The 22,634-nt window shown below is 33.7% G+C and overlaps 1 protein-coding gene across 2 annotated transcripts; it reads right to left on the minus strand.

The window, feature by feature from the left end:
- Nucleotides 1–38: 38 nt before the first annotated feature.
- Nucleotides 39–22,347, minus strand: LOC119638914 (protein sidekick-1). 2 transcript variants are annotated; one of them, XM_038036019.1, is made up of 6 exons: nucleotides 22,193–22,347; nucleotides 3,175–3,371; nucleotides 2,880–3,034; nucleotides 1,078–1,288; nucleotides 754–1,011; nucleotides 39–687 (listed from the first exon to the last, which is right to left on the minus strand). In XM_038036019.1, the coding sequence occupies exons 2-6, from the start codon at nucleotides 3,251–3,253 to the stop codon at nucleotides 398–400; spliced, it is 993 nt and encodes a 330-aa protein (XP_037891947.1). In that variant the 5' UTR covers nucleotides 3,254–3,371; nucleotides 22,193–22,347; the 3' UTR covers nucleotides 39–397. The 2 variants fall into 2 exon arrangements, with proteins under 2 accessions (XP_037891947.1, XP_037891946.1); XM_038036018.1 differs by having other exon boundaries at nucleotides 3,175–3,693.
- Nucleotides 22,348–22,634: the final 287 nt, after the last annotated feature.

Genomic DNA, 22,634 nt, shown 5'->3' on the forward strand with positions numbered 1-22,634 from the left:
TTTATTATACGTACGGTATGCGTTATTATGTTAAAGAGTTTTATCTACTTAACCGTTATGTTTTACATAATTTAAAATCTTAAAACTTATACTAAATCTCTGTCATAAGTATTTTCTCTTGCTTTTTTTTTATAACTATGAACAATATAAACAAATGCAAATTTTACATCCCGAGCATCCGTGAACTGTGCTGCTACTGTCTGGTACACGAGTCTTTCTACAAGTCCATAACCAAGCACTCATCCGTCTGTGAACGCTACATGCATTGAGAACTGAAGTCTTTGTTTTTTTATTATTAGTTGTGCAAAGTTATTGATCCAGAGTGAAAGATCTTGATCCGGTACAGACCGAATTGTTTTTTTTTTCTACGTATACTGCTGAAGACGAACACTTACAGTCACCTGGCTACAATTCTCCTTCTGGCATTCTGTGTAAGTCGTGGCCATTGTAGTGATAAAGCAACACCTACAATGACAACATAACAATTTGTTGTTGCGAAAATTTGAACTAATGCATGTAACAAATGATATAACGCGGAAACACTGAAAAATGCTGCTACTGTATTGCGGGACAGTTGTTGTAAAGTTTTACTAAGCAATAGTGTTTGGCTGCTGGCGCTGTTGTTGCCATGTTGCATTGCTGCTGGATGCTCACCGTTAATAACGTGAACTACCACAGAAGCAGAGTCTAGATTAACCGAAGTAAAAGAAATTTTATATCTGCTATACATTGCGTGGTTTATATCTAACATACCTGAGCTACTTGGTGAGCATGTGTAATTACCCGAATCGTTCGATGTTGCTTTTGATATCAGCAGCTTGCTAGTGCGTGTTGTACGTTCCGTTATCACATTAATGCCGCCACGTTGAGAATAATTCATTAAACGTTTACCTTTATACCAGTAAATAAATGAAGGCGGTATAGGCGATTGCATTGCCAAACAAGTTAAATTAATGTCGCTTCCACTTTTTATAAACAATTCCGGATTACCAAGAATTTTCGCTCGTGACACTGAAAAGAATACCGGAATTATGGAAATTTATTTATAAATTTTTCTATTATAACCAAAATACGAACCGACTACGTTTAAACGAAAGCCTTGACTGATTTTTGGCTCGGTTGACACTTGACATTCGTATGTGCCCGAATCGCGAGGTTGTGGCGACGATATTCTTAAGGTCCACTCGTCTGAGCCTTCTGTGTGTAAAGATTGAAATCGTTGATCGTTTGTATAGGTCAGTATGCCCACCGTCAATATGTGTAAGTCCCTTTTACGTATCCAGGAAACCTAAATTAAAATGAAAATCTGTAGGTATATTTTTTGGATATCACCGCATGTAAGAATAACTCCAACATACTGACTTTCTTGAAACGTATGCATGCCTTTGCTTGAAAATAATGTGTAACTTTTGTTGTGTCATTATCAAAACGTGTGAATAACTGTATTATACGAAGTGCTGTCTAATCCTTGCCTCGTGATAGTATAATGTTCTTTCTTGTTTATATATGTGAAAAAATTTTTTTTAATTACTTAAGTGCAGGATTGATAACCTCTTCGGATATTATTATTTTACTGCCTTTTCTTCCATCTTAAAACTATTCTCAAAAAGAAAATTTTTTAAGCATCTCTTAAAGAATTGTGCAATACACAGATCAAATGTGCCTGGAGCTTTTAAATGTATATATATGACTGCTTTCTACGACTTTTCGTACCCCACGCCACTTCTCACACAAGTATAGGTTAAGTGTGCGCAGATGTACGCAACATCCAGAAGAGGTTGAGATACAGAGAACCACCTTCTGAATCGACCTAAGCTTGTCGGGCAGAAATTTGGTACATTGGTTGGTTGATTATTGAAGTGGAAATCGGCCCACTTTTTCGACCACCTACCATGCAACGCCCTATTTGGTTATCTGACAAACTGTGGGGTGATCTATAGGCCGTTACGGTGTGCCCCGACCCACTATAGCGTAGCTATGTCAAAACGACTAGCTGGCTAGCTAGTAATAGAGAGTAAAAATTGGATTAAAGTCGTATACAATTCGCCTCATTAGAAAAAGTCATTGGAAACGCGGAACAAAATCGATAATTGCCGGATTGGAATTCCTTCTTTTCCTGCACATATCCTAATGTTTGTTGCATGTTAAAGCTAAGGCAAGAAGCTACATATTTGAAAATGTGTTTTTATATGTAGTCTCCATTAGGAAAAAACATTCTGAGCTCCTTTTCCTTGTACATATACCTTTTTGTGGTTATTATGAGAATCGATCCTATCTAATCATTTCTTAATTAAAGATTTTTTTAAAGTAAAACGCAATAGTAACTTACAGTTCTAAACGTAAAACCTAAAATTGATGATGTGCTAGCTGAGGAAAGAGACGAAATCATTAGTTGTTTAACATCTATTAGAGCAATCATCGATTTTCTGAATTTTAAACTTATTCTGGCGGGAGCAATAAAAAAACATATAAAGACGTTGTAATTCCATTATCTACATTTCTGAATCTGCTTGGAAGCGAATCTAAGGACATTACCAGTAAACATTTCATTTGGTCTTAACTGAGACTGTTTTGGGTTTTTTTAATATCATCGTGCGCCAAACTTAATGTTGACTTTGTTCAGTTTCATACTTGGTCTGTGGCGAAAAGCAAAGATCTACTTATAGACGAAGGACAAACAAGTGATCCCTTGATTTAATAGGCTCTTTAATGATAGTGTACCTCCTTACTGGCATGATAGGTATAAAGAACACAAAAAAAAAAAAGACAAAGAGCATGTAACAAAAGTTTTTTGCAACAGAATACAAATCTTGGTAGAACATGTGCCTGCGTATATGCATACCATGTACGTAAATTATGCACTTTTTGCCATTACTTACAGCTCTATCTCCTAAATTTCTGACTCGGCACTGTAGGAGAGCAGCTTGACCTACAATTGCGGTAACCTCCCTGCGTGAGGAATTGTCAAAGTACGGTTGCGAATACGGACTTTCCCAGTAATGAGAGGAAACATCTCCATATATAGTGCGCATTTCTACGTAAAAATGAAACGAAAACAAAAGTTTCAGTAAGATTGAAATATATGTATATATACATATTATATATATATAAATATATATATGTATATGTATGTATATATATATATATATACATATTGTGTATATGGCGACTTACCTAACAGTATTAAGAGTAAAAGCTGCATATTAATATGGCATCCTAAGCGATGTTGTTGATGGTAAATTGTTAAAATCATATTGCTGCGGTATTCAACTGTTGCCCGTTACCAAATGACGACAAGAGATAGGACAACACCACATAAATTGACACTCATAATTGATTGGCTTCGTTCATATTAGAATTCTCTGGATATTCTTTATATACGTAAAACATAATTGTTGAACATTTGATCTTTGCACGTACATGGTGTCTGTCCTTTTTTATATTCTTTATATGTGGGTATACGTATGTACATGCATATATACGTACGCATATGTACGTACGAAAATCCGTTTATTAGTGTAGATGTTTGTGTCTGTGTGTATACGCGCACTCTTTAGAATGTGCTTACTTTACTGATGTATGATATATGATGTGTGTACCTTGAATGACCCTAAATCATATTAATGGCACCTATTGCTCATACACGAAACCTTTTTTTACAGCGCCATCACTGCGCTCCACCCTTCATAATTTCTGAAATAATAAGTAAAATACATATAAAATAACGAGATTCGTATAAACGATAACAAACAAAACAAACGGAGAAATATAGTTGTTTGTAACTCTAAAACAACGACGGCAACAACAAAAACAACAACAACAATATATTCCACACGCAATATTTGCAAAACATTTTGTTAAGATTTTATCTTTGTAAATAGTTTAGGTATTTCATGCAGATATGGTACATATATGCAATTACGACTGTGCACATAAATGTGATAAGAAAATGTAGGGAAAAATTTGCGACAGAGACTTTTTAAATGATATAGTGAAATGATTACAGTGCATGTCTGCGTATTTCAACTATTTCACGGGATAGCACACGCTAAACTTACAATGGACGCTATGTCCACGGGATAATCCATCAATTTTGATGATGTACTAATAGGCGTAGCAAAGTAAGCTCAAAACAACTTAAATTTAAGAGATGGACAGGTTTTCGTTTTCGTTAGAAATTTCCTAAAAGATTCAGGTGAAAATCTACGTCAACTACTTATATGTTTCAAATGTTTTCAATGATGAGAGAATAACATCTGGAAAATGCAGGTACCACGTGACGCGTACATTAAATTGATAAGAAAAAATACCTTTTACAATTTTTGTTTCCCTGTTTTAAGCTTGACGCCGTGACATGTGCTCTAAATTTTTTTGACAACTTAACTTGTCAAACTTTACATTTAACCATAGTTCAGCATATGCTTTAACAACTATCCAAATTTTTGAATAGTACCCAAATTTCATTTATGATAATTTTACTACCGGCTTGTCCCGACAACTTTAATTCTCGCGATAAGCACATCAAAGAACGTTTAATGAAAAAACCAAATGCATTCCATTGTGTTAGGGCACGAGTTCTTTGAAGCAACGAGTCGGAGTTTGATCACTTGGGTTAAGACGCTAAGCCTTAAATGTTTCCTCGCTGGATGAGCGAAATCCGAATCTGCAAATCTGATTATGACAGCAATTATCGACGGGCTAAACCGAAATATTTAAACGAAATAAAGGATCGTATTCCACGAATCGCAATCTTTTGTACCATTTTCGTAGCGGCGTTAACATTGTTGCTTATAACACAGACTTACCTTTCTTTAAATATTATTAATCACTTAGAGGATGCCTCTGACACGAACCGCAGCCTAATGGATGTATGCACAATCGGTAAGTGTACTCATCAACTGAGTAGTCACTAAGCTACGGTCAGAATTAATTAACTCTACCGCACCTGAGATTTAAACCCGCGAACACTGATTTCGTAGACACGATTGTTATTTGCGCATTTACTCCTGCAAACATGAGCTTATCGTATTTGAAAATTTCACATTTCTTGGTTGTGGAAGACGCAAAGAAAATTAGTATCTAAAAAGAATGCGGAACTGGTATAATAATCCGTTTTGTAGATCGGTGCTTGGATCCTTAACTGAACGCAAAGTAAGAAAAAGATTTAGCCCGTTTTACTGCTACTCAACCAAACTAAGAATTACCATATATTGTACCATATATTGTATACGCCGTTAAATATCCTACCTAAGCAGTCCTCTTTGAAAGACTCAATTCAATTCGACCGTGATTTTTTGTACTGTTCCTGATCTCCATTTGATCTGAAATTCCCATGCTATTTCTTTGGGGCCTAGTTTGTTCTTCTCAAGAAAAATTTACGATCGGAATCGTGTTCTCATCCAACATTCAGGCAGAAATTAGAATGGTTTTTTTTTAAATATATATACTCTGTGGAGCGTAGTCTGGCTACGTCAGTTGATCTTTTAAACGTCTTAGCTTTTTTTGCATTAGCGTTTTTTTTTTTTTTTAATAATTGTTCTATTCTCGAATAAGCTAATTTTTAAATGAAAGAGGAAATTGTCCATTTGGAGTGGAAAGAGTAGAATATGTTCTGCGATAGGCATAAGCTTGGACCGCAGTTATTGTCTTATCCGCCCACAGCATTCTGATCTGTCCGCTTTTGAGTTGGACATATTTTTTTCCTAACAATAATTCATTCAAATTACTCTCTACAATATTTCATATGATTTTTAGTGCGTACATCTAAGAGCTGCATATGACGTGATAAAATTAATTTAAACTTCAGATGATATGAAAACTCTTCTGCCTTTATGATATACTTTTCTGCATATAGTTAATTGAATATTTAAGCTATCAAGTAAAGCACATTATCGAGACATTTCCAAAGTTTGGACGAATAACTTTTCATACTTGTTCCCGAACTTATGTCCACGATTTTAGGTGAATACATGCACGCTTGTGCGTGTTTAACTTTTCGGATTTTGAATATGTTTCTTTTATTTTTAGGAGGTATTCACTGTCATAATTCTTGAAAATAAAAAAAAAAAAACTAATTCTTGTAGTTTTTTTTTTCATTTTGTACGAGCGCATTTTCTTTGTAATGGTATTGATTTTTATTTACTTTTCCTTATTCTCATGTTCTACGCTGTAAAAGTTTGTTTTGCAAAAATTTTGTTTGCCTCACACAAAATATAATTAAACTGCAGACACAATATCGTATTTATCCATACTTACGTATGCGAACATTTGCACACATATCATAAATGTACATTAAAAAAAAAAAAAAAAAAGAAGAAAACATGCCTACATACATTAATACATACATGAATTTACACATTAATACATACATAACGTTATGACAGGAACAAGTCATATATTTACCGCATACAAAGACTGTGTGTGTCATTGTTTCATTAATTTATGATAGATGCACACAAAACTTGTATGTTTGTAATGCATTCAAACATGCATTACATGAGCGTATATATGTTATTATTATTATGTGTTTATGTATTTGCTACGTAAGTGCGTTTATGTAGAAATCCTTAAAACATTAAATGGGATCGCTTCAGGTTGTTATATTAACGTTATGGCATCGAGCACGAGCCTTTATAAATTTACGCATACACACTAATGCACTTGCTCATATATTTATATATGTTTATATACATACCTACATACATACATACATACATACATAACACGGTACGAATATGAATTATTGCAGTTGCAGTAATTTTTGAAGTAGAAGAGATATTAATAATAATAAAAACATATTACAAAATTTTGCAAGAGTTCAAAATATAAGAGAGAGCTTCCGTACAATCAATTAAATAAACACACGCGCACATACATGTACATACTCAGCACAAATTAAAGAAAATTTTATTTATAATTTGAAAATTTCCATGAAACAAAGTTTTCCAATTATTTAATAACACTTGTGCGACAACTACATGCACTCGTTATAAATACGAGAGAATGCTTCAATTCTAAGAAAAGATATGAACTGAGCATGAATTATGCGCTGTGAGGCATATAAGAGATTATTACGTATACGTATATATATATATATATATATATGCGTACATATAAATATATATATATAAATGGATATATATATATAGTAATATATATATATACAAACATATACATAATTTTGACGAAAGTCACAGAACAGTTGTAGTTGAATTCACACGAACTTTTTGGGACAAGTTTTAATGTGTTTTTAATATCTTCATATCTAAGGCCTAATTGGAAAGTAAACTTCGAACCTGTTCGGTAAATATTGTCCATGACCATATGATTATAGCGGAAATTTGAACCACATGATTCTATTTCTTGGATGAGCGTTGCGTCTACTTCTTCTATCGTAAGCTTCGGAGAATAATGGCGTTTTGTTTATTGAAACATTCAGCGTATTCGTCCGTCCACGTAATCGAATATATAACTCTTCAAGGCCGCGATAGGAGAACAAATCAAGTCTTAATCTAAAACTTAATAAAGCTAGAAACACTTGGCAAGAAAGTAAGTAAGCAAGAAACCGTGATTTAAAGGATCCGCTACAAATACCGATTTAAAACTTAAAAAAATTTGTTAGAAGGTGAATGTGATACCTGTTGGCTATCTGACACAATGAAGGGCTAAACTTATGGTTCTCGTGTCGAGCATAACAATCTTAATGCAACTATTCTATACAAAACGTCGCTCTTTTATTTTCTTATTTCAGATCTTATTTTAGATTTATGAGAAAGATTCAGTGCAGTGACTTTTCTGTGATATGGCGAATTTGCATATAAACCAGCATATTTTTAATTCGATATTATATACCAGAGTATTATAAAAATAGCCGCAGTATGTGTACACACTCAGGCAAATTATATGAGTTCGGATTACGAATTTTCTTCTTTTGCTTTGCTCTATGTAACGAATTGCCTTATGGTGACGGAAACTCATTAACAGGTTTCAATGAGTAGAGGCTGTCTTTTCGACAGCCTCTTTCTGTGTTCATCCATTTTCCTAAATGTACGTTTCTCCATTTGACTGTTCCTTCAGTTTGTAACTTGTTTTTTATTTGTCTGTCCGCTTGAATGCTTTCCCCGTCCGTTCTTCCGTTATTTATTTCCCTCAGTCCTTAGACCTGATATGTCCCTCTAGTTAACAGTATTTTCGTTAGATTATCCAGAACCGTTTATTAATTCACCTTCCCATCTACCCGTTCATTTTCACGTTTATCTGTTTCTCAGGTCGACAATCTTTCGATCGGTCCGTCGTTTTATCTGCTCAATTTCGTAAAGTTGTTGTCTTTTACGTAAGTAAAGCTACTAAGCTTAAGTAAGACTACTTAACTGGTGATCTGCAAAAATTCAATCATTGAAATTTTTGAAATATGACGGTAACAATATGAAATGCGCATAGAAGAATATTATGAAAATAAACATAAATTATGTGTTGGAAAATTAATATTTGATAGGATTATGAAGAAAACGAATAATTGGTTGGAAGCGATCCGCTTACTGGACTTTATGTTAAGTGCCTTAATGTAAAAAAATTCGAAATTCTTAGTATAGGGTTTTTGAAAAACGTTTGAATTTCTATGTCTATAAAAAACATCTTTTGTATTTAATCAAAAAAGAGAATTTTAACTGAGAGCATTTATGTATTGGAAATAAAATATGAGCCAATAACTACAATTGGCGATCCTGCCGGTGAACGAATCAATCGAAAAAGAGCGATTATGTGTATGTTCGTTTTCGAAAATAATTGAGTGAGACATTTCTAAAATATCGCTGAAGGGAAATCGTAGAGAATCCCATTTAAAAATCAGCAGAAGAATATTTACATTTATTTCTATATAATAAACCAAATTTTAAAATAAAATAAATACAATCAATGATAAATATTATCAATAATAACACACAGTAACGTATAAAAGACAAGGTCGCATTATATCCAGTGCATGATAAACAAAGAGAATAAGTCTTGGGCAGCACTAATTTATTGATAGTTTCAACATCTGACAAGCCCGCTTCGCAGGCATCGCAAAGCAATAGCGGAAGAGCTGTTTCAATTACCAATATCGACAACAATTGCGTCCTTGCTGAAAAGATCGAATTGTGGAGAGAAAAAGCCCAACCGCTCTTCCATTTTACTGTAACAACAACTGCACGAACTCCAACAGTAACCTCAATAACAATTGTAAGCTATGCTAACTTATACAAGTAGAGAGAAGGAAAGTTCGAAATTGTAAAAAACATTTCCAATATATTGTAAAACAAAACTTGAACTATTTATATTTCAACTTAATTTAATTTAAAAGTATTTAATTTAGATTTAATTTAATTAATTTATTTTTCGACATTCCTCAAAGTAGAAACAAGATACAGATAATAATACATCAGCAAGTTACGCAAGCTAGGATTAAAGACTAGTTTTTAATATTTTATTCATTTATTGCATTGTTTATATTCCATAATTACCATGAACAGCCGTCGTATAGAATTCATCATGTGTGATATGGAAACTTGGATAATATATGTTAACTATGTATGTGCAAGCAAACAAAATTAATAAATAATAGGTGCTTGCATGTAATTTGACCCGACACCTCTTGGTTAAAGTGATATAGTAATTCGAACTATCAATCTATGCCATGATTTTCACTTTTTTCTACATAAAATAACAATTTGGTATTGTTGAGCTATTCAGTGTACACAGACGCTTATCATCGAACGCTCAAAATTGCTTTTTCGACATTCATTATTTTTGTTGTGTGATTTGAAGAAATCTGCTGCCGAAGTTTATGATCATGCTGCTCCATCATATCCCAATTCTCGGCTTTGGTTTCAACTGTTTAAAAGCGGAGATTTTGACCTCAAGTTCAATGAACGGCCTGGACGACTAAACAAATTAAAAGGCAATGAATTGGAATAGTTATTGAACAAAAACCCAACTCAAATCAACTGTTTCTAGACGGGTACAAGCGATGGGAAATATCCAAAAGGAGGTAAAACGGTTACTACACGATTTGACTGCAAATGGTATTTCGAATCGTTCCAGCATCTCGGCTTCCAGGGGAGCCAACTATGCCGACATCGAAGCAGAATGTTGAAGGCCATAAAGTTTTGCTATGTATATGATAGGATCAGCAAGGTGTAACGTACTACAAACTGCTAAAACCGAATGGAGTTGTTGCCGCAAATATCTACCGACTTCAATTGAACAAATTCAACCATGTCTTGTGACAAAAAAGGCCAGTAATAACCGTCAACAAACCTCAAGTCATCCTCTTGCATGACTACGCTCGGCCACACATTGCAAGAGTTTTCAAGGGTCCACTTTTGTAGCTCGAATGAGAAGTTCTGCGCGAGAAGTTCCCAGCGTAGTCACCAGACATAGTGCCTTCTGGCTACCGCTTGTTCAGATCGACGCAGCTTGCCTTGGCCGACACGCAGTCCCAAAATGCTTAAAAAGTGCGAAAAAAGATCAATGATTGGATCGCTGCCAAACCAATATCGTGCTTTGGATACGATGTCGCCAGGTTGCCAGAAAGATGAGAATATGTTGTAGAAAATGATGGAAAATATCTTGATTTGCAAAAATTCCGCCAATTTGTCTCAATAAATGCCTTCTTCACGTGAAAAAATGAACAGAATACATGTAAGGCACCCAACATATAAATAATAGGTAATTATATAAAGATAAATTATTTTCTTTCTAACGTGAAATTGGTTTAAAAGTAAAAAACTTCTTCTTATCTTTCGATCTGAAAATTTCCACTGAAATTTATTGAAGTACTTGGTGAACATCAAAAATCTAGAATTGTTCAATGTGAAATAACAAAAGAAAAGAAAGCAAATTATATTTGCAATGTACATATACATACCATAGCGCATATTCACTTAAAAACGCAGAACTGTGCAGGCTTATGCTTTGCAAATGTTTGAGAGAAAGTGACGTTATACCAAGAAACTACTAACTGAGCCTTTGCTTATACAAATAATGGGAATGAGAGAGCAAGCCGCCAAATGGCTGCTAATCAGTAGCGCTACTACAGTTATTCCTATCAGTAATACTAAAAGTCCATAACAATTTCCTAATTTGAATTTTCAACGGAATATGGAACCATCGTTGTTTCTGATTGTGTCCTGCTCAAAAAATACGCAGCTATATGGAATTATGGATAATAAAAAGAAAACCAAAATACAGTGCATTCGAAGAGTTTATATGATAACATCGTGGCAATAATATTAAAGAATAATGGATTGGAAGTAACTACGTTGTTGGTATTGATTGAAAATACATGGCTATTCTTTCGTAATTACTGCAAGAAAAGTATGTAAATGAGAAAAATGCGTACGTATACACCTATAAGCTAGGCTAGTGAATAGATATTCTTCAGCTTCAAGTATTGAAGAAAACTTTAAAAGCAGTCTAATGATAAGTTTTAGGAGTAATTCATTGCGTATACATAGATGGAAGATTGCTATAAGGATGTCTACAGACAAATCGAAAGAAATGTCTATGAGTTAATTAGATTTTAATCCGGTGTTTTATGCTCGCAATTAAAAAATTTTTTTTGCATAGTACACTAACTTTGTTTTTGAGTTTGCAATACTGAGAAATACTTATCAGACAATCCAGCACCCGGCAAGTGCCCATATATTTTTTGTGACCGTAAAATATAGAATAGATTTGCACATGTACGGTCTCTTCAGCTGCATGTTCGCGCGGTCGTTTGCTTTCTGTTCTTAAGACAGTTCCATATTTATGCTCTTGATTGCTGGCCACCAACTGACTTGTTCCACCCTAACCAAAAATCGCAAAGAGAACGAACTGTAACTATATATATACAATCCAAACAAATGCAAACGTCTACGAGGACTACCTATTAGACTGTACGGAAGAAATAGCTGTGGTGCAACTGCAAACATGACTTCAATGGGCAAACAATGATCACGTACGTAATATTAAAGAGACACTAATTCAATTATATCAAATACGATGTAAATATATTTTGAGGACGACTAAAGGTCATTGTCAAAGCATTAGGGTCTAGAAATGGCACGGCTCTATTTGATGAAATATTTTGCTTGTATAATGCGTTAGACAAGGACTCGCCTTAAAGCGATTATTTAAATTTTTACTTGTTTTTATATAAACGGACGCATTACTACGCTAAGCTTCTACTGATGGTTATCCATAACTTTTGTAGTGTTCTCGGTTTTCTATTTAAACTATACTTTCAGCCATTTGTGGTTGACACCCTATACACGGATTTGGCGGAAATAAATGGAATGACTCAAATTCTGAAACCATTGAAACATACACACACACCGTATTTTTATAGAGGATTTCCTGTATATATTTTTTTGCACATTACATATAGAACGACAAACGGATATAAAAACATATGTACGTTAAAGAATATAACTTTGTGTGCATATATGTATATTAAGTTCCTCTTTACATTTCTAATGTTTTAGAAAATATATTGAAAGTTCTGACAAGGATATCAAATACATTCGAAATCAGCATAGGTATCAAATGTACGATGTGATATCAAGGCACAAAAGCATAACCGTGAAACTCGTAAATTTTTTTTTAAATTTCACATTTTTACTTAGAAATCGTTACCACTGAAAGAAATGTTCACAAGAAGGAAACGAGCAACTGATTCAATGAAATACGTCGACATTAGCATATTCTCTCTGGTAAGTAAATGGATCTTAATTAAATTTAAGTTGAGTACGAGTATTTCGGAGAATTTCATTGGCCTTCAAACCTCTTATCTGCTAACTAAGTCTTAAAGCAAAATAACAATTATCCTCCCGGCCGTTTACCATCTAATCCGGATTTTCTTATAAATACTGCTGCAGCTTTCTAAAGTGAAAAGCAAACAGAGGAAGGTGAACAAAGGCGCAATATATGTAATTCACTATCTGTAATAAGTAGCCAATTACAGCTTAACGGTGCTTTCGAAGATGTTAATAAACCTCTAGCCGTTACTAAACAAAAAGCTTCTCAGATAATTCTGCTGTGTTGGAACAAGCGATATGCGTTAAAGATTAAGTGGAAATATTACGGAGTTCAATTAATAGAAAAAAAATCGATTGAAAAGTTTCCAAAAAGAATGCAGTCCCTTACAAAGAAAGACTAACTGCACGAAAACCTTCTACTCCATAGAAAGCTAAGTACAACCAACTCTTTTTATACCGTTCTTGAAATAAGACGGTTCACCAATGAGAGCAAATACACTTTTTTTGCACGAATTTTTTGTTCTAGCACGAATTCGAAGAAAAAGATTTTGATAAATTTTCACTTTGTTGGCGTCCCACAGAAATTTAACACAATTGAGAAAATACTGTGACCAAAAGTCAGACGACTTATGGCCACATATGTGTTAGTGACTTGCCCTACTGCTACTTGACTTTTAATAATGAACGCAATTCTTCCTTTGCATCAAACCCGACAGGTATGCTACCCGATATATCTACATTATGGTATGGTACCCGACATATCTACATTATTACTTTTTTTGCACGATTTTTTGAAAAAAATGTTTGTAGTGTTTTCATCTTCATAGCGTCAAACTTAGCATATGCCGCATGTATTTTTTGCATGATTTTTATTATGCGCGGATTTTCAAGGAACGCATCTAACGCATCAAAAAAAGTTGGGTGCATAAGCTACGTTGGAAGACCCACTCTGCGAAGAAATACAACAAAATGCAATAAAAACATAAAAGCAGTTATAATCGAATCTTCCATCGACGTCTTTTATGCATTCCAGTATAAGCTGAGTATAAGCTGCTGAATTCTATATGGTAAAATGAACTATTTCCAATTGCCCACGAGGAAAATACCCAAAATGTAATTAGATAACAATGCTAAGATATTGATTATAATTATTATCAGCATTTTGTCAATAATAGGCATATGAAAACTATTTATTTTCCAATCTTCATATGATGTACAATTTTAAACTCAATAATTTCCGAAATAAATAAACACAATTAAGCTGTTGTATCCCTCGGCCACAAAACTTTACTTAAACATCAAAAGCATAAATTGTTAATAAAAATAACCCAATATGTCCACATATGCACTTATAAATAAACAAATACATCCCATATGAAACTTAATGTTATTCATGTGTAAGCACTACCAAAGAGTAAATTATGTTAGCTTCCTCATCTCGTTGATAATACAAAGAAGATGTAATCATCATGATTCTTCTTCCACTTATTGTAGTTTTTTTCTCTTTTCTAACTTCCTCAATAAGCTTGAGTTGTCGTTTGTCGCCCATATAAAATGGCAATGCCCTTCAAAAGATAAAGTCCTATTGACCTTATGACCTACAAAATGCTTTTATTGCCAGGTCCCAAATAAAAATTTCAGAAAAGAAGAAATTTAGTCTATAAACATTGAGAAAAAGCGCATAGAACAGCTTGTTTGCCTAATGCTTTTTTGAAAACCTTTTAAACAGAAAAACGAATGTATCTAAATACGATGACGATAGTTCGGTTCAAGCCGCTTAGACTTTCTTACTCGTTATCATCGACCTTAGCTGCGTAAAGTTCGCAGAACATTTAAAACCGAACCACAAAAACCACGGCTTTATGTATTCGAGCTGAATGAAAAGCCACTAAAAAACGGCGAGGCTTTCATAAATACTAGATGTTTTTGTAGGTTTTTTCTAATTTTCATTGCTGGCAATTTCTTTCCCGTAAGCAGATAATATTTCATTTTATACATTTTGGAGGTAAATGTTTTTCTATCAAAACCGCCAATAGTCAAAAGCTAAAATTTTATTTTTTATAGTCACCAACAAAAAAGGGAAGCAGATTGAATTCATTGTTTCGATTGTAATGCTCGAGCAAAATTTTTATAATGATACCGTCGCAGGTTGCATATTCTAAATTCTTGAAGTAGTCTCAACGGTTGGTGGAAATTTATTCATATTCAAATTTATGACGTCTTGGAGCTGCAAATTCGAAGGGTTAAAGAAATATTAAATTTTATATCGAATACTGAAGAGTAGACATAACCGGCGTTTGTTCTTTTGTTTATAGCACGCAGAAACTCTCTTAAGTGTATGTACGAGTATTGCGATGAAAAAATAAGGCCATTAAGACTGTTTAAGTACTATGAATCCATTAATTATATTTTTTGTGGGTTGGCAGCACCATCTACGAGGAACTTTATGTCGTCATCAACGTACAAATGTCGGTTTTTCCAATTTTACTACGCCTGATTTCGTTGACCAAAGAATTTGCATTAAAGATTGTGGAAACGTTGCGGATGTTACAGAATATCTTCGGTGATGAACGTAAATCGAAAGGAAATATTTGCAAGTCGTACAAAGGGCTTAAAGAGGGTCGACAACGAGTTCCTTGTGAACAGCGCGCGAAATAACCGTCGTCATCTATTGAGGAAAATCGTGTCAAGTAAAAAAATACTTGGTTCTCGAAAATCGTCGATTTGTTGATGCTACAGGCGTTTCATTTGGATTAACATAAACTATTTTCAAACGCATCTAATCTCGATTGGCTCTAAAAACACTCAGATCACATCATTATATTAAAACCGTGAGTAAATAAAAAGTCGCAAAAATGACAGAAAGCAACTTGTTCAAAACTTATACCCACTCAGTATTTGTACTTCAAGTCGCTAATATATAGTATCGATTTCAAGATATCTATGGAAACGATTTTCGGAACGGAGTAAGTTCTACGTTTCGAAGGAACATGTTGAAATCGTTTGGAGGAATGCATAATAATGAGAGCAGGAGAATATAATTGACAAGATGTCCTTTAAAGTAAAATGGTGTAATTGGGGGCTATTCTGGCCGTTCATCAATGTCGTCCAATAGTGAAAACGTCTACAAAATCAACAATTTCTTTAAGATTCACGGAGTAGCTTAGGACGTCAACATATGTTATTAAACGGTTGCGATACTTTGGTTAAAGCGAAAATATTAGATTTTTTGAAGAAATTTTGAATCAATCCTCTTGCAAACGTACGTGGAAAGTGTGGCCCGTGTCCAACACTTTCGTCTTGCCAAAACCAAATCTAAAGAAGACAATTTGGATGTCTTAAAAACTATGAATAAACAATGATTATCGATATAAAATTTCCTGTCAAATATACTTATTTTGTAGTAAGAAGTAAGAACTCTATGCTACACAGTGGGAAAACAGGAAGTGTTCGAAAAAGCCACCATTCAATAGTGTTCGCCCTTGGACCAATATATCTCAAAAATATTTCAAAACCTCAAAAATTGCGAAGTGTAGGTCGAACGCAAGCACGTAAGACGGGCGAACAAACGGCCCTTGATTCAAAAAGCAATTCTGAATCGAAAAGATGGGTCTATCTCAAGACCTTTTTTTGCTGCATACATACGCACAAGCTTAACATACCCTCCTACTACAAGTTGTAAGGTGGCAAAAAAAGCTTCTGCCTGTTGCCGACAGAATACCAAAATTGAGATGCGTACCTCCTATGATGATTATTGGAGAACAACACAATTGTTACTGTTAGCTAAGATTTTTTTATTGTATTCTCAAATTTCTTACATTTTCTATGGTTGAAAAATTGGGTCAACTGAGTTCAGCATCTTTTTCTAAATGTCTCATTTAGCGGCAATCCATTCTTTCATTAAACGAAATATTAGGTCATTTCGTAAATAAAGCGACGTTTTCAATTGACTAAAGTGAAAATGAGAGAAAAGTTGAAAAAGTATTTGCAAAATTTTTTTGTAAAAGCAGTTAGTTTTTGCTGCGAAATTAGTTCACGCTCTTAGTAGTAGAAGTTTTAAACCATCTCGAAGGCCAACGAAATTAAATTTTGTTCAATAAAGACAACTACAAAATGAGTAAATTTTAAAATTTTGAAGAAATATTACATATAGGTAGGTGTACAGGGTTTGCATTTGTCTTTGAAAGCTTGTTAAACAATTCACTCTCGGTTCAAGCTTCTTATAGCAAGTCGTCCGATTAATACAAAATGGCCTTTTTGAATTTTGAATAAGTTGAGCTTCAGCTGAGAGATCAGAAAAGAACCATTGTCAACAACAACTGCAACTGAATTGATGATTATAGGGAAAATGGGCACAATATGCTAATTGATCTTGTTGGTTCTGAGCCAAACACTTGGATAGGTCTCGGCGAAAGTGAGAAATATTGTAGCCACTTGTTCAAGAAAAGCCCTTTAATCGTAAGCAAATTGTATGTGACGTTAACATGGTCTGATTATGGTCTCACCGTCAGAAATTGAGATGATTTGGCTGAGAAGTTTGAGTTCCATCCATCCCATTGCACATAGAGATGATTATTTTTGGTTTGAAAGAACCAACTCACTTAGGCCTGCATAATTCCTTTATAAAATCGTTTTTTATTGAAATATAATTGCAAACACCGTGAGGCAACAACAACGACTGCGGCCATTTTTAGATCCTACACCACTTGTGGCACAGGATATATTATGTTTGTGCGGACGTACGCAACATGATAATGATCGATTAAGAGTCATTTCCTGAATCGTTCTTACCCTGAAGTCGTGAAGACCATCAACGCCTTCAAGGCAAAATATATTATCTGTCGAAAAATGCGTTAATTCTAAAATAAATATGATGGGCGCCACGAACTGGTAGATTAATCTTTTCTTAATAGCACCAAGCATATGGGTAGCAAATGAAAAGACTTGGAGAGTACTAGGCGACTAATTCTATATTAATTGTGGTGGGTGTCACGACATGGTGGATAAATTTTTTTTTAAAAATACCGTCCATATGGGTATCAAATAGAATCGCGTCCATATGGGCCTGGAAAATAGAATGCGAAAGGCTAAGTGTGCTCATTCTAAATAGATTATGGTAGACGTCAATAACTGGTAAATTAATTACACCCATCGCCGAAGGGTCAGGGATATATTCATTGTGTCTAAACATTTTCAACGCCCAGAAGAAAGTATACGAGACCCCACAAGGTACACATTTTCTTGATCAGCATCGAATTTTCAATCGATTTAAGCATGTCCGTCAGACCGTCCGTCCGTCTGTGTAATGTCTGGTGTAAACTTTCCCTTGCCGTAAAAACGAAGCTATCGACTTAAAATTTGGCAGAAACCTTGGAAGTTCACTCCCGCAGTACATCAAACTGTGTCTGTTTTTCCAAATTTGGTTCAATCTTTTAGCACTTGGTGAGAACTTACCGAGAACCACTTCTACAAACCAGCATGTCTCTGCGGCGGCCTTATTAACCGTACAGCTTAAAGATGTCCATTTCAAAGTCAAATCATAAAAGAAATCAATATCACCTAAGATCTTGACTCACCATTTCGCACAATTCGTATACCAGCGAAATCTTATATATGAACCCTTTCACCAAGGAAGGAGCCGTTATGCAGCCCATTAGCACGATTTTCGGAGAATTTAGAATAAAATATGAACAAGTAAGGAAGTTACATTCGGGCGATACCGAATCTCGCATATCCACCACCATCAAAATCTTTAGCGTCTCATGCCTTTATTTATTGGTATAAAAAATTGAATGGGACAAAATGTATCATTCTACTTCCTTTAAAGCTTTTTTTAAGAAGAATTAATTTACCACAGTCTTATTTATTTTATGATTAATAAGCATAAAGCCTCAAAAGGGTGAAAAAAAGAAAATTCAATAATGCGTAACATTGTCTGGTCAAGGCCGAGTGTTTCCATTTTCGCACATAAATAGGAGAGTTTTTCGTAAATTAAATGTTGAAATTTTAGCCTACCACCGTTTATAATTTGCAAGTAATGAGCAAAACCCCACAATTTTTGTTCAGAAGAACAAAAGAGGAGTTGCCTTTAGTTTACGCCTCACAGTGGGCTTGTGCTGCAACTAATTTGACCCGTTTTTAATACCAATTGACAAATTCGAAATCGATATCTTCAACGTAAACTGAGAACACTTCCGTTTTTCAAAGGTAATAAAATATTGTGGTTTTGCTCATTACTCATGAACTATAGCAAATAAATGTACAAGAATTTTAACGCATATTCTATGGGCGATGCTGTAGCAATTATGCACACAAATGGAAAAAATTGACACGCCTACCCAATATTATAGTGTATGAAAATTTAATTACTTTTTCAATAGCTTCATAACCCCCTAAGGTATACAAATTCTTGGCCAGTTGCAACTCTTGAATGCACCTAAACATAGCCGCGTGTTCGTTTGTCCGTCTGTCTGTTTGTGCAGCTTTGTAGCATTTGTGGTAAACATTCTTCCGTTAGCGAAAATGAAGGTGTCGGCTAGAAATTTGCAATTTGCAAAAAGAATTTGGAATTGAGCTAAACTTTTCAAAGGACACGTCCACAACGCCCACATGCCTATACGTCAAAAACTTTTATTTGGAAAATGGAAAAAATTAACTGCGCCCATTCCATTATGGAGCGTAAGAATTTTGTTCTTTTATTTTTTTTTTTGTCTTTCTTTCGCGTAAATGGTGATGGGCATAAAAGATTCGCTCCCGATATAATTTAATTTTCTTACTTGTTACACATGATCAAGTAAGCTTGCGGAATATATATACATCAGGCGGAATGCCCACTTTGCTCGGATTACGTTGCTTGGCAGCAGAGGAACTTCGGAACTAACGGAAAGGGAATCTTTTAAGACATTAGGTTATTGAAAATGTATAAATATATGATTTCATCAATTTGCCAACAACGTAAATTAAAATATAGATATCGTTACATGTTAAGATAAATTGTTGCGAGTGACTCCTTCTTGTGCTTTTCATATTCTTATGACGCGTTATTTTTATTGTAACGAACGATGATTGAAATATTCATAATATTTATTGACGTGATATGAACACCGTTTCGCGGACAGAAAAGGAAAGCGTAGCCTTAATGGAGTGATGGAGAGTTAATCTACGTACATACATGTTTCTGCGTGTACACATATAACAATTTTATTCGTAAGATTTGCGATCCCATGCAAATTATCGCAGTAAACTTTTGGTTTTCTGGGTCAAGGCAACTTATTTTGATGGCGATGCCGGCATTTCGCTAGAGACCTCCCGCTTGAGACGAACAAAAGGAGAAATAAGAATCGGCCAGTCCTCTGCACTTTCAAATTGATTTGTATTGACGTAAAGGACATAACGAATAAATCTAAAATATTTTGTAAAAATTGAAAAGTTGAATTTTATATATGTAATAAAATAATAAAACGCTATACATTATTTATAAATAAATTCACATTCATAGTGGCAAACTTGCCTCTTCCAATTTCCCATTCCAATTTCGAATGGCGAAAACCATACATAACTCACAATCAAATAGATTTCAAGAAACGTCGTCCAACTGAGAACCAGTTAACTAAAAGATACATAATCAGTGTCCTGATTAACTAACTTTATATACTGCCTTTGGGGTGTGCATGAAATGATAGAAACCAATTCAAGTGTGTGACGAAATTATTACGAAGACGGTTTAAACAATAAAAGATTTGCAATATGATTTAAATAAATGTAAAAATTCATTAAGTTTAAGTGAACACATCCATCATATTGTTTTATAATTTTCAAAAAAAACTTCTAGAACTGAAAGCTTGAACGCGAGTTATTAGTTATTAGCGATAGCGTATAGAGATAACATAGTTGAAAATGGAAAACTATTAAATATTTAAAAGTTCGAAAATTTTCCACGAATCATAATTTTCATCAAAAAATAAGAAAACTTATTTTTTAAACTTTTTCTAACTTTTGGGAATATGAGCATTTCATACTGTAATTAACTCAAAACGTTACGCTACCAGATTATGTTAAATTAAGCAAAGACTAACTTGTTATAATAGAGTTTATGCCCCCAGAGAATATAGGGGGAATATGTCCTTCGGCGTTAATTAAAAAAAGGCAAAAAAAAAAAAAAAAAAATAATATAGAAATTTCCAAATGCATTCATGGAATGAATATTGTGTATAACTTAATGAACATGTACACAGAATATATTTCTCTGTATATATATACATATATATATATATATATGTAAATCTATACGTATAGATTCGCTTGCATGTGAATACTTATGCATTTATGTAAATTTAAGGAATCTACAGTTTTATCGATTTTACTCCAAGAAAGAAAAAAATTTACAATCTTTTTATTGCATTAAATTTTCAAGTACGATGGACCTGCAGAGAAAAGATGTAAGTATACATGAATATCATTTGATTTCTGTAAATAATGCAAAGGCACACAAACGTAACATAGGTTCGTAATGCTATATATATATATATATATATAGATATACATATACATATATATATATGTATAGGTTTTATGTGCGATTATATGCTATTAATAAATTTTTGTCATTTACTTTTCACGCATTGTTATAGAGAGACACTACTGAGGAGCGTTAAAACGAATCAGAAAACTGTTGATTTTTTCCCATTTCATATAAATCTTCACAAGAGTACATTTACTTTGTACACATATACATGTATGTATATATATGTATACATTATAAATGTAAAGAGTAAGAACGGAATTTCGCCTTCCAGTCATGTGTTGAAGTATGCGGACTAAGAAGAATGTTAAAAACGGCAACAGTAGTTTCGTGTCATTTTTCTTATTCTTCCTCTTCTTCTTCCTTTTCTCTTTTCTCTTTTCTTTTTCCTTTTTTTTTTTTTTTTTAATTTAAATTTTATGCCTAGCCACGTTGATGAATTTCACTGATTTCAAAATTAATCCATAAATGTTAATGCGACACATATTTATTTAATGAAGTTATTAAAATAAAAAGTAATCAGGAAAGAAAAAAACGAAAGACAGAAAAAAGCTCATTCCAACGCACAGCACGGTTTTAATTCATATACAATATTAAAAGGATTAACATAATGAGCACACACACGCTAATTATAAATACATATGAATGTATTTAATGTTTAATTCCGAGATGTGTGCGAATATGCTACATATAAATTTGTGTGCTGCCTTGCATATATAATAAGCGTGCACGCATATATAAATACATGCATACACACATATCGCTGTGATTATGCATACACACACATAAATATAAATGAGTTTATTTTTATGTTTTTTGTACTAATGTTGAGGTTTCCTGGTTTTCTTTTTTTTATCGATTTATATTTATACCAAAACACACGCTCACTTACACATGCATACCAGCAGGATACATTCATTTACACAATTAATCTAAATATAATTAATGCATTGCGTACATTGTATGAAATGCATACAATTTATTTTCATTTATTTTTGTCTTTTTGAACTTTAATCACTTTTTTATGGTTGTTTTTTCTTTTTGTTTTTTTTTTCAATTTTTTTCTCCTCTTCTTCTTAGTTTTACTTCTTTTTTTTAATATAAAAAACGAATTCTGTCAATATGATAATTCAAATTGCATTCATTTGTGTGTGCACACACACGTACACATATACACACTTATATAAACACTACCACATACAATGCACAGACACATACATACATTAATACATGTATGGTTGTTTTGTGACTGCTATGAGTACGTGTGCGTCTCACGCGCTCATTACTATCTTCTGTGATTTCTGGAATATAACTAAATACGTATTTGACGTATT

Source organism: Glossina fuscipes, unplaced genomic scaffold (assembly GCF_014805625.2).
Source record: "Glossina fuscipes isolate IAEA_lab_2018 unplaced genomic scaffold, Yale_Gfus_2 111, whole genome shotgun sequence".
In the NCBI taxonomy this organism is placed as follows: domain Eukaryota; kingdom Metazoa; phylum Arthropoda; class Insecta; order Diptera; family Glossinidae; genus Glossina; species Glossina fuscipes.